The following is a 14,090-nucleotide window of genomic DNA, read 5'->3' as shown; positions in this document are numbered from 1 at the left end:
CGCAGGTAGCAGATCTGTTGTCTACCAAACGAAATGTCATGGGATCGATCATAGTATAAAAGTATTTGATTGATAAAAAAGTTTTATACTATAGATATAAAGTATTTAAATGTCAAGATACTTTTTTTTTTACTTATCTTCACCGGTATAAAGTATTTAAGTGTGTTATGCTTGATCTTTTTTTTTTTATGCATGATTAATTAAAATCGTTAATATCCCATCTGACCATCTCAATAGTAAGGTACATTTTGAGTTTAAAAAAATTATCTAGTAATTTCATTACTCGTTCCGTCCCTGGTCCAAGGCCAAAATTGTTTCTAAAGTCTAATATATTTTGTTTTATTTATGTTAATAGAGCTACTTCCAAATTGGAGGTCTACCATGGAAACATATCATAGAACAGCTTTGTAAGTTTCAGACTATATATCTTAAATCTTGGAGTCATCTTACTTCATATACAGCTTTGTAACCCAAAATGTGGTGTCTTAAAATCTCAAGGAGAGCGGCAAGAAGTTTGCTTTCGTTGGTTGTTCTGGCCTTGGGCATGGACGACGTGTTTCTCAAGGACAACGGATTTATGGACTCGCCCATGGGATTCCTTACCCTTCTTCGTTACCCAGGTCCCGTTAATTACTTTCTCCATCCCATTTGGATTTGTTGGACATAATTCTCCGTCGAGAAAAATATTTGCTCCTTAAAGGTCAATTATAAGTTGAGAAATATAACATTATCATAACATTGATTCAGGTGACTTAGGTGGGTCAAATGATGAAGACATATTAGGTGCTTCAGCTCATTCAGATTTCGGGATGATGGCTCTCCTTGCAACTGATGGTGTTCCTGGATTACAGGCATGTTCTCCTAAATGAATTTGTGTTACATAGTTGTACATGTAAAGATCAATCAAAAGTACTCCCTCCATTGGATTAAAATTTAAAATATTATTCCTTGTAAAAACCAATAAAAAGTAAATATTACCTATTCCTCATTCACTTGTTGGGTTGATGTTTCAGATTTGCCGGGAAAGAGATCGTGAACCACGTATATGGGAGGATGTTCCTCATATTGAGGGGTGAGTCCAAGTCTTAATTTACTCCCTACTTCTCAGAATTTCAGTCAATAGTTTACACTTATTTTATTTTCTTCTAACAAAATAAATTTACCTTTTGCATTGCTTGAATTTTTAAAATGGAATCAATTCATTAATTAGTCACCCTTTAGACAAATTATTTGTTTAGAGCTAAAACGGGTTTAGCACAAGACTATTTAAATAGATGAAACAAATTTTTGTCTTATCAATACAAATGAGTATTATTTAACTCATTTTAACAATAAAATAGATATATCCGTCTTAAACAAAATTTGGCCATACTACGTTACTCTCACCTTCTCACATGTAATCGCGCGCAGAGCCTTAATTGTCAACATTGGAGACATGATGGAGAGGTGGACTAATGGTAACTTCAGGTAAATTTCACCAAATTACTAAACAATACTTCCTTCATTCCACTTTTAAAAATGACATTCCCCCTTCTTCATGATTAAAAAGGTAGAGTTGTAATTTTACCCAAATTTCTTAAATCCTCCCAAAATAGAAAATAAGATATTAAAAATGAAATGGAGATTGTATATTCTATATTCTTCATATAAATATGGCAGCCTTAATAGTCTTCATTTTAGTTTTTATTCTAACTTATCATGTATGACATTTTAACTTTTGACAGATCAACATTGCATAGAGTGAAACTAAACGAGAAAGAACGATACTCTGTAATATTTCCTTATTTGTATTTATCTTTTCTCTTTTGATATTTAATATAAAAAATAAAAAATTAACATTATAATCATTTTTATGTTAATTTTAATCATTTTTATGACATAGGCACCATTCTTCATTGATCCTCCCGAAGAGTTTGTGGTTCAGTGCCTAGAAACTTGTTGCAGCGACTCAAATCCCGCAAGGTAAGGAGAAAAAGGAATATACATTGGATTGATCCGTTTTTCTTAAAACCATTGTTTTTGGTCTGAAATAAGACGGGTAACATATCATCATTTTACAATAAAATGTTGTTATTTTTTGATAACATGTTACCATTATTGTTCACATCATTTTCAGGGTAAAAAATGACACCTCTAGTCATAACATTTTGTGAATTAATTGGTTACATTTTCTTAAAAAATGGCAACATTTTATCCGTCTGACAAATAAGACCAAAAGTGTCCGTCTGAAACAAGAATTTGTGACATCGGATATATTACCTCAGATTTTACTTGTTTTTGAGTATTTTTCTATTTTTTATGAACTTATTACCTCAAACTCTATTTGTTTTTGAGCATATGTGTATATTTTTTGAGCTTAATAAAGTTTATAATTTAGATTTTAATTTTTTTTCCATCAAAACTCAAATTTATGCAAGTATTATATGTAATGTTTTTGAGTTTTATTGTAATTTTTTTGAGCTTAACGTTTTAGTAAATGAACTCGGAAACTTTATAATAAGACTCATAATTTTTAAAACAAAGCTCAAAAATTTTATTATAATGCTCAGAAAGTATAAACTGGTGGTAGTACATCGGATGTATAATCCACTTACTGGGTATAAGATGATCTTTAACTTAAAAACTTTATATATAAGATGATCTTTGTATATAAGATGATCTTTGTAACTCTTCAATGAATAAATCCTAAAATGTATAAGATGGTCTTATAATAATAATAACTTATAGATTATAGTAAGATCGTTTTTTTTATAATACTTGTGACACTTTTAAATTGGTACTCCTTTTAAAATATTACTCGTAGTATCTATAAATCTTGTTATATTTCATATATATTAGAGACTAGAGTTTTTAATAATTTATACCTTGAATAACTCGCTTTTTCAAATCTTATACCTAAGATAACTTTTTTTTTAAAATCTTATACCTAAAATAACATTTTCTTCCAAACATGATACCAAATCTTAAAAAAAAAAAAAAAAAAACCTTAAATTGACGATTTTGCCCTTACTAATTTGATGGTTTTTAGTGGTGGGAAGCGTGGATGTGTGGGTTAATAGCTGGGGAAAGGAACATCATGTGTAATTAGTAAGGATAAGATTGTCAATTCAGAGCGTCTTTTGAGATTTGGTATCAAGTTTGGAAGAAAATGTTATTCTCGATATAAGAATTTTAAAGAAAGTTATCTTAGGTATAAGATTTAAAAAAGTGATTTATTCAAGGTATAAGTTATTAAAAAACCATGTATTACTTTGTTTTCTATCTTTTTTTAACTATTTTACAACTTTTAGTTACCTTTAGTCTCATAGTAATTTATTATGTAGTGCGTCTTGCTTCAGACGGGTTTTTTTGGTCTGAAATAATAAGACGAGATTTTGTAATCATTTTACAGTTAAATGTGACTACTATTGAAAAACCAGTTACCATAAGCTGTAACACTACCTACACCATTGTGGTTACATTTAACTATAAAATGGTCACATATGTCGGTTTGAAAAATAAGACGAAAAGTATCCGTCTGAAACAAGAATTTGTGTTTATTATGAGTCAATGTCACAAGACTTGCTTAAAAATTTGGTCATCAAAACTACTAACTCTATTCTATCTTTGATTGCAGATTTCCTCCAATTCGAGCTATTGACTACCTTGAAGAGCGTTTCAGACTTTTACCTGCAAATGCTACTGCTACTTAAATTATGTTTATTTATTTTTTTATTTTTATTTTTCGCAGCTGTAAAATTAATTATGTTTATTTTATGGCGTTATAATCATAGAAGGTCGACCCTAACTTATTTAAATAACATATCTTGTGTACTCCTTGTCATTTTAAGTATCAAAGATGCCTTAAAATAATAAAATGGTAGCAGTTGTGCCTTTTGAGAAACTTATGACATCGAGGTTCTCAAATTTTCCGTTCTATTATTCTCATTAATATTTTTTTTAAAAAGAAATAATTATTACAATATTTTACATGTAAACATTCTCAATTTTACAATAAATAAATCAAGCAACATGCATTGAAAATATGAACATTTTAAAACTTTTTAGGTAAAAGAAAAGCGCAGAGTCACTGAAATAAAAACCAAGGTAAAACGTGTTTAGAAATTCAAACCAACCAAATGAAAACGTGAATGTAAATACAAAGGGAACTCATTCCCTTCAAAACACAATACAAACCCAAAAGAAGTGACCTTAAGTTAAACGAAAAAGGATAAATTGTCGACTAATCAACATTAACTAGCTCACTCATCTCAAACTTCTTATAGTACAAATCTGCAACTTGTTCATTCAATAAAAATGAATGTCACCATCAGTGGGAAATAACTCACGGTTCTCTTAGCCATTTTACATACATAAAATTTTAATAATAAAGTAAGAAGACAATTGAACAAATTAACCAACATAAAAATCATATATTGTGGACACGCCACGTCGGCTTGGTTTTGATTTCCGACTATAACGACTCGAAGTAAGGGTCACGAATCGAAATAAAGATTTAGAGAAGTCGTCACCAAATTTTATAGAAGATTGTACCGTTCGAATCTGCTTCACACTCGAATCAAAAGAGCATAAAAGCAATGTTGACGTAAAATTATTGAAGCTATTGGATTCGTCCAAAACCACTCTAATATTAGAATGACTCTAGCAATCACTTGGATTCAGCATCCAGAAACCAAAGATTTTGAGTAAGGATGATTACGAGCTGAGCCGAGCTCGAGCTTTACCTTGCTCAATTTGTAAAAAATGAGCTCATTACCATGCTCCCTAGCTTTAACCCGAGCTCGAGCCGAATTCAAGGTCAACACGAGCCTATATATAATTGTTAAGTTATCATTTTTTTTTTCCTTCTTTCGATAGTTTCAATAATGGGATTCGAAGATTATATATAAAAATATTGAGCAAATTAATGAAAACAATTGATATGGTTATACAAAAATATAATCATGATAAATATTTTTAAAAATTAAGAGCAAAATATTATTCAGGTAATGACCATTGTAATAGTCAATACAGACATTTGGAGGAAAAAGAAAAAAGAAAAAAAGAAAAGATGGCAACGATTGCTCAAACATCAGTTGACTTATTCAGGTAACCTACCATTGTGACGAGCACTTGGATTAAAGCCTCCGTATTATTCAATCAGAAAAATGTGTTCTAAGTTGGAAGGCTCTCCAAGAACAAAGCTCTTGCTTCATTATCGGTCGAAAACCGACCAAGAACAGCAATAGTAGCAGTACTACTCCCAAACTTCTCAATTCCTCTTGAAATCATACATGTATGACTAGCTTCAACCACAACTATTACATCTTTACCAGCCAAAGATGCAATTGTTTCAGCAATTTGCTTAGTGCACCTTTCTTGCACTTGAAGCTTAAACCCGAAAAAATGCACAATTTTCTGAACAACGGACCTGTTAATTGGACTTCCTCCTTCAACAATGAAGTACCCTATGTGCACTACCCCATGAAAAGGAAGCAAGTGATGCTCACATTGTGATAAAAATGGCAAGTTCATCTCATAATGGATTGTGTTGTTTTTGTTGTATTTCGCGACACCATTTGTTTTCACAATAATGTCCGAATTCTTATTAGAAATGAACCCGTTTAGCTTCATTTTTATATCGCAATTCTCAAAGTTCATTAACCATTTTGTAAATCGGCCGGGAGTTGCAGCTAGCTCTTTCCTTGACGGGTCTTCACCTAACAATCTAATAATTTTATCGACAGCACGTACCATATCACATTTCACAGTTTCAACTCCGGTTAACGGACACCATCGCATACCACGTGTCATTTTATCGACCATTCCCTCTTTATATTTCATTAAACGGAAGAATTCGCTCCAAATATCATTACTACAATCCTCAAAAACTCCTGATCCAGCGGAAACAAGTACCTTAACAAATCCGTCAGAAGCCGTACCAAGGGACCACGACGACTCGGTTACGGGAGGATGAATATGAAAACATTCAAGAAAAACAGCAACGCCAGATGGATTAATAGCAAGTTGTAAATTGGTGCAAATTTCATTTGCAAGGCGTTGAGGATGTTGAAGACGTTTAGCAAAGATATTAGCAACTCTAGAGAGTTTACTTAGGCCCACAACACGTTGACCAGACGGAACATAGCCTACGTGGCATATGACGTGGAATGGTAAAAGACATGACTCACAAAGTGAAAATAAGTCAAGGTCTCGTACTATGACTAAACCTCCAACTCCTCCTGCTTGGCCCACTTTATAATTGTCATTGAGTCCTGCTTCTGGGAATAGGGCTCCTTGGACCATGTCATCTACGTTCTCTTTATAACCTACACACGTACGGAGTAATTTTTATTATTGGTATTTATGGTACGAGCTAAAAACCGTGTAGCTAAATTTGCTACGAAATTGGCTACTAATTATCAGCTACTAAATGTGAAATAGCTACTTTTGCGATAATAATGGAGATCAAAGTCACATTCTAATCATTGAGGCAAAGAAGGATTAATGACTATTTGGGTGATGAATATTTACTTAAAGTAAAAGTCATTGTTCCGTATATGAGTTATAAATTACTTTTTTCAAAATAGTTATAATAATATAAATAGATTATAATAATAATAATTCAAAAGTACATTTCACATTGGAATACATTTTATATGAAATATAAAAAATACATGACAATGAAAATTAACTTTAGCTACCAACGTATTTCCGTACCTGAAAACTTAAATTAGATACTAAATTTGCTACTCACTTTGTTTTGTCTCCATAACTTAATTATATAGCTGCAAACTTAAATTAACTACTAAATTTGCTACTCGCTTTGTTTTGTCTCTATAATAACTACGTACTTAGCTACTGGCAAATATCCGTATTTTAAAAACTTAAATTAAATACTAAATTTGCTACCTTCTTTATTTAGTCTCTACAATAGAGACATAACTAGCTACCATTTTAGTTTAGTCTCTAAAGTAGAGACTAATATATTTTTTGTCTCAACATTAGTCGCTAAATTATATATTTAGCAACTGAATTTTGGGCAGTTTCTAAATTAGTAGCTAAATCATCATTCTCTTGTAGCGGTTACAAGAACAATACAACATAAAGGTGGGACATGATTGAGCATTGGGTCTTTATTTTAGTCGCTAGATTAAGAATTTTTTTATATTTATAATTGAGGTTTTTTGGTTAAAAATTACCTTATATTTAGGGGTATTTGTAAAAATATTATCTTATATTATTTTTTTTTTTGTTTTCTACTACCTTTGTTTTCTTTATTTTTGGTCAATAAGACAATAACTACCTACACTAAGAGTATAGACAGATTTGATCAGTTTTTTGGCTTTAACCTATATCAAATGACTCTTTTATGCTTTAATCTTGCGGAGGCCCGATTTGGGGAAGTCATGATGTACTTACACTTAACTTTAGTAGATGTTCGTGGTTATTATTGAAATACGAAAGCATAAATTTTGCTTATCTGAAGCTAAAATGGAGTTTGGACGCAATTGGTCATTATTGTTTGATGTTAGAAGAGTCATGTGAGATAGGTTAATGTCGCTAAATTGACCAAATCTTGCCGGATCCTTTGAATAGGTGGTTTTTTACCCAAAAAAAAAGATAAAACAAAGGTAGTCTAAAGCAAGAAAAATAATATAAGGTAGTGTTTTTACAAAAATACCATAAATATAAGGTAGCTTTTGACAAAACTCTTCGTAATTTAACTGTACTGAACTGAATTAAACTTATAAGAACTGAAATTAAGTCCAAAATAACAAGGCCTAAAGTGTCTAATTATACTCACTTTGTATCAGAAAAAGGTTGCTAAGTAAAGTATCCTATTATCCAACCCGATCTGATATTTGATTCGTTTCCTAACTCGAAAAACTGGATATCCAATCGGGTAGGATACTAATATCACTCTCAAAAATTTTGGATATGAGCTTACTATTATTGATTATCTACACCAGAAATCCTAAACCAAAATCATCTACTCCGCATATAACATAAACCCAATACACACAAAGGCATTTACCTTCTACCCATCATGGAAGGAAAGAGCTCCCGACTTAGGTGAAGAGAGATCTAAAGCGACATTGCGTTCAAGGCATGATGATAACGGAGATTGATTCATGTTAGCCAACATTACTGTTGAATCAACAGCTGAATTTATGAACTTAGACAGTCTTGAGTACTTAAGACCTCTCACAACCACTTTTCAATTTTAACATTATATAAATCGATTGTGAGTGTCGTCTTAACTTAAATCAGTCTTAAACAAGAATTTGCCTTAATAAAGTACTTTGTACTCCGTTTAGTGATACATGTGAGCAATATATACATAGTATGGAAAAAAAAGGAAAATGACCTCTAGTTGCGTCGAGAAGAGCCTTGGCAACGCGATGAGGAGTCTTGACGAGGCCTTGACGGTCGATATCTTCACCCAAACCTTTCAAAAGAACCCTAACAGCCTCCTCTATTTCCTCCTTTTTTAAGCCACAATCCAGTTTGATTGTATTCTCCATTTCAACATCACAATGGCAGTTTTCCATAGTCGCCATTTGATGTTGTGTTTCAAGTGCTAGTCAAGCTTGTTATTTATAGTACGCTAATTCATATATGAGATATTTTTATTTCTCTTTTTGTTAGTTTTAGCGTTTTAGAAATTATTTTTCGTGATTTTAATTTGTGGTAGTCTTACAACTTACAAGAGACTTACTTTCTCCAATTTCTTTAGAAAAGAATATAAATTAGGGATCTCAAAACATTCGGCTTGGCCTCGTATCGTTATATTAGCGTGATAAGTTCCGTTATCGGTCCTGGACCTAACCCGCATGGAGGAGAGAGAGTCCGACTTATAAGTCCAAGAAGGTTCCATCCCAAAACCAATTGTCAATGGGTGGAGTAACTCCTTGGTTTATATTATAGACAACTCTCCCCTCTTTTTCCAATGTGGGATACTCACATACTCACATGTGACACTCCCCCTCACATGTGAGGTCCCTGTTTAGGCAGATTGGATTTTTTTTAAGTCTTTTGTCCAACTGCAATTTTACTACCCTAGTTTTTCTTTTTCTATTTTTAATGTCCGGGTCTTTGTTTTTAGTTTTTTCGACCATGGGCTCTGATACCATGATAAGTTCCGTTATCGAGCATGAGCCTCACTCGCATGGAGGAGAGAGGGTCCGTCTTATAAGTCCAAGGAAGTTTCATCCCAATGTTGGGGCTGGTGTCCTTTACAGTTAGTGCAAGGACTTACAAATCTCTAAAAGGATCAAAGGGTATACTTTTGTATTATTATCAGTTGGTCCACGTTTATCAACAACGGTTGGCTTGCTAGATAAGTTTGACGTTATTGTCATACAGATGGCGGTGATCAACTGGTCCCTAAAAGTCACACCTATAGGATACGTTTGAGAGATGTGACGGTATGAAAATACTGATCATGTTGATGCCAATAATTGACTAAGCGATTAATCAGAGTTATTTGACTAATAATTAGTCAAATGTGATGTTGAGATATTTTATTTAATACGGATTAAATAATAATGGCTAAGGCGAATTAAGCAATTAATTCGTAAATTAAATATAAACGATTTATATTTAATTAATGTATATTGAATTTATTTAATTATACAATATTGTCTTTGTCGGACATGTATTAATATATCGACTGAGTCATGTCACTAGTTGATACGTTAATAACCGATAACCGATGACGATTTATAATTGAAAACCCGTCATATACATTTTAGTAATTTAAATTTGAACTACGAGTTAGAATAAGGAGGAAGTGAAAGCCCACTCCCTCCCCTTGGGCTCTCGGTTTGGCCGAACAAGACAAAAGGAGAGAGCCTCTCTCCTTTTGACCTAAGCAATTCATTTGTCTCAGAAATTAGGGTTTCGGAGCATTCTTCTCTGAAATCTCTAGATCTCACATCGAATAACCTCACAATAGCTCTCTCGATATTGCAAGTCAATTAGAGAGCATTTCTAGCACAAGGGCATAGTCTCAGACGGTCTTGGGTGCAACGATTAGGAGGAAATCTCTATTGATTTCTGTTCTTTACGCCGCGCATCAAAGGACCCGAGGTTGATTCTTAATCTTTATCGTTTTCTATTGTATTTCGTTTATGACCATAAATCACATGTTATATTTACGTTATAATCCTTAAAATTAAGGGAATTTTACGGATATTTCCCTTTAAGTGGTATCAGAGCGAGGCCACGTAAATTTTCATTGTGATTTTTCATAAATCGATTTGAAACGATTTTGTTTTTTGTCTCGAAAACCGTGCCATGTATACACGGCTGTTTCGTTTTTGTAAACCGTGACATGCTTGTTCATGTCTGACCTTGATTTCGTTTTATTTTTACATATTGTTATTTTATACTGAGATTATAGCAATATGTTAAGTTTTGTCAAATTTGTTGATTTAATTTTATACGAATTAGATCAAATTTGCAATGGTTTTGTTTCGACAAATCTGTTTTCACGAGGGTTTAAAGTTTCAAAGATGTTTTCCTCTCGATCGAGCCATTTCCTTGTCGATCGAGAGCTTTTCGATGATGTTTTCATTCGATCGAGCACCGCTTTACTCGATCGACCTGCATTTAAAACCCCACTTGTTCGATCGAGTAGTCCTCGTACTCGATCGAAAGCGATCTTGATAAAGTCCTCGATCGACCACGGTTTGTCGATCGAGTTCTTTCTGTTTGGCATACCTCTCGATCGACTAGCGATTCGATCGATCGAGCCCTTTTTGTTCCTCGATCGAGCACTTTTGTCCCTGGATCGAGGGATTTTGTTTTGGCAGCTTTGAATTTTTCTCTTTTTGTTTTAAATTCTCTTTTGGCCATAAATTGTACATCATACGGATGTTGTACACTCGCTTGATAGTGAAACGGTTCACTCACGTACCATATAGTTATTTTAAATTGTATTTAAAGTAATGGATTGTATTAGATTAAAATTAAACCGATAGAAGCGGTTTTATCACATAAATTTTAATCGTTAAAAGGTGGTTTGGATAAATTTAACATAATTACGGAATTATGTCACGAATAAATTTGTTTTAGTTGATGCATTTTGTTTATCGTTTTTGTTGAATGCCTTGAATGCCTTTTATTACGTATTTATTCATTTTTACAAATAGTTGTAACTTAGTGTGGCCTTAGTAGAACGTGTTACCGTAATGATGGAACACGGTCTTGGTTGTATTTTGAGATCTCGTATCTCCGTTTTGGATTTTTCACTTGTAATTACAGTTTTTGTATTTAGAATGTAAATAGGTTTATATTTGTAAATTTTAAATTGTAATTTTTGAGAAGACCAAAGATGGAGAACCGGATGCTCACTCATTGCATGGACAAAGATGGAACATCAAGACAAGCTTTTCGGGTCCAACGGTGGATTCCAAAGTTGTATTATGTTCTTTTTACTAGGATAGGCCACACTAGGAATTTTATTTACGTATTGCATTCATTTATTTATTTTTCGTAACGATAATATGCATCATTTTCCGCCTAAAACCAAACCACCTAATAATTGCATGAAAACTTACTCATATAGAGGTCACGCGTTAGTTTTCTATGACATTCATATGTCACACGATTTTAAGCCATCACCTAAATTAATTCATTCACGTAATGCTAGTTTTTCGTTCACTTAAAATGAATTAAAATTAAGTTGATGGGATCTTCCTCGTATAAACCAAAATTGAGAATGGTCTTTGTAGGTCAAATTCCAATGAGCCCTTCTTCGTCGGTAGGCATAATATGACCCCTTCTACGTCGGGTAAGTTGGAACCGATTGACCTATTTTATCTCAACACTATGGTCACTCGTACGATCCTGTGATTATGGTGGACTATAGATAGGATTTACGGAAATCTATCGACCAAGAGTTCTTACGGAAGAATTAGCTAAACAGTTGGCTTATCAATTTACGGAAATTGAGTCTTGGGATCACTTGTATCATTCTTGAGGGAGATCAATTATGCAAGTGCAATGAGTCTACACGTTAAAATGAATTTTAAATAGACTTAAATCACCTCGATGAGTTGCTTATTTCGTTTTTGTTTTTCTTCCTTTTTCAGTGTAGAACACGATCAATTAAACTGTTATAACGAAATAGCTGGTCCTACTAACGACCCAATGCCAAGTGCCACATTGGACCGTGAGTCCTGGCTTCGGATCTTCATGAATCAGATGAATCAGTCTACTCGACTGAAGAATGATGGATCAAACTTCGCGGACTGGGAGGCGGCATTACGGAATGCTGCCGCCGCTGACGGGAAGCTCAAATATCTAATAGAGCCCATCCCGCCAAACCCAGGTCCCACGGCTAGAGCTAATGAGATCGCCAAGTTTAACGATTTCTGTTTGGAAGCGGGTGCGATTAAAAACGTACTCATTTTTGCAATGGAACCCAATTTGCAGAAACGCTTCATAGCCCATGGTGCAAACAAGATTTTCACCACGCTCACAAAGGAATTCTCGAAAGCACCGAGAATCGTGACCTATGAGCATACCACTCGCTTCTTTGATGCGAGACTCCAGAAGGGCCAACCAGTTAGCCCACACATTCTCAGCATGATTGAGAATGTCGAGAAGCTGGAGACGCTTGATTGTAAGATCAGCGAGAACATTGTTATTGACCGCATGCTTCATTCACTCCACGATGGTTTTGCGCTCTTTAGAGCGAATTACTATATGAATGATTTGAAGAAAAGTCCCCATGAACTCGCACTCCTTCTCGTGCGGGCCAGAAGGACATGAAGTTCGGTGGGAGCATGAAACAGGATGTTCTCGTTGTGTCAAACAAGGGCAAGGGTAAGGGCAAAGCTAAGGCGAGACCTAGCGGTAGGTAAGGCGAAGTTTAAGAAGTCGGGTTCAGGTAAGAGTGGGCCTGGTGAGTCGAGCAACTCATCAGGCGCGACAAAGAGCAAGGATGGTAACATGGAGTGTCACCATTGCCATAAGACCCAGGCATTGGAGGCGTACATGTCCCGTATACCATGAGGACATAAAGGCGGTCGCGTTAAACCCGTTGGTATGTCTTCTTCTTCTACTTTTATTCATATGATTGAGATTAACCACGCAAGTTACGGAACTTGGGTACTAGATACTGGTTGTGGTTCTCATCTGTGTAATCATGTGCAGGGGCTCCGAAACATCGAACCCCTCGTAAAGGGTGAGGTGGACCTGCGTGTCGGGAATGGAGCACGAGTGGCTGCCGTCTCGAGGGGAACATATGTGATCCACTTCCTAGCGGATTTGAGTTATCTTTATATAACTCGCTATTATGTACCAGTCTTTCTAAAAACATTATTTCTGTTTCCGCACTTGACAAACTTGGTTTTTCATTTGTAATAGAGAATAATTCTTGCATTTTCTCATTACACGATATGATTTATGGCAAGGCGGTCTCCATGAACGGAATTTATGTTTTAGATCAGACCACCGAAATATTACACGTAATGAATAAAAAGTTAAAGGTTGGTGACAAAGATCAAACGTATCTATGGCACTGCCGTATGGGACACATTAATGAGAAACGCGTAAAACAGCTCATCCAAAATGGAGCTATCTCGGCCTTTGATTTTCAATCATTTGGCACGTGTGAATCATGTCTCATCGGTAAGATGACTCGAATTTCCTTCAAAGGTGTTGGAATGCGCGGCTGGCGACCTATTAGGACTCATACATACGGATGTATGTGGGCCTATGTCAATCACCGCACGAGAAGGCTATAGGTATTTCATCACTTTCACGGACGATTTAAGTAGATATGGCTATGTCTACTTAATGAAGCACAAAAGTGAATCCTTTCGAAATTCAAAGAATACCGAGAATAGGGTACGGAACCTATTGGGTAGAAAGATTAAAACACTGCGTTCGGATCGTGGTGGCGAGTATCTTTCTCACGAGTTTGATCAACACCTTAAGGACTGTGGGATTGCCCTACGCTTAACTCCACCGGAACACCTCGGTTGAATGGTGTGTCCGAACGGAGAAATCGAACACTACTTGATATGGTTCGATCCATGATGAGTCACACCGTGTTGCCCGACTCATTGTGGGGTTATGCTCTTCTTCGTCACCGC

The 14,090-nt window shown here is 34.7% G+C and overlaps 2 protein-coding genes across 2 annotated transcripts; one reads left to right on the top strand and one right to left on the bottom strand.

Moving 5' to 3' along the window:
* The first annotated feature begins 353 nt into the window (after window positions 1-353).
* Window positions 354-3,758, top strand: LOC141591044 (kihadalactone A synthase LFS-like). The gene is made up of 7 exons (XM_074411508.1): window positions 354-620; window positions 748-851; window positions 1,014-1,072; window positions 1,411-1,467; window positions 1,725-1,770; window positions 1,883-1,962; window positions 3,617-3,758. Exons 1-7 carry the CDS (start codon window positions 476-478, stop codon window positions 3,690-3,692), a joined length of 567 nt encoding a protein of 188 aa, XP_074267609.1. The 5' UTR covers window positions 354-475; the 3' UTR covers window positions 3,693-3,758.
* Window positions 3,759-4,941: 1,183 nt separating this feature from the next.
* Window positions 4,942-8,703, bottom strand: LOC141591043 (GTP cyclohydrolase 1-like). The gene is made up of 2 exons (XM_074411507.1): window positions 8,351-8,703; window positions 4,942-6,308 (listed from the first exon to the last, which is right to left on the bottom strand). Exons 1-2 carry the CDS (start codon window positions 8,541-8,543, stop codon window positions 5,155-5,157), a joined length of 1,347 nt encoding a protein of 448 aa, XP_074267608.1. The 5' UTR covers window positions 8,544-8,703; the 3' UTR covers window positions 4,942-5,154.
* Between the last annotated feature and the right edge of the window lie 5,387 nt (window positions 8,704-14,090).

Source organism: Silene latifolia, chromosome 7, assembly GCF_048544455.1.
Source record: "Silene latifolia isolate original U9 population chromosome 7, ASM4854445v1, whole genome shotgun sequence".
NCBI lineage: Eukaryota > Viridiplantae > Streptophyta > Magnoliopsida > Caryophyllales > Caryophyllaceae > Silene > Silene latifolia.
The sequence above is the reverse complement of the archived record's forward strand: the minus strand, read 5'-3'. Positions and strand labels throughout refer to the sequence as shown.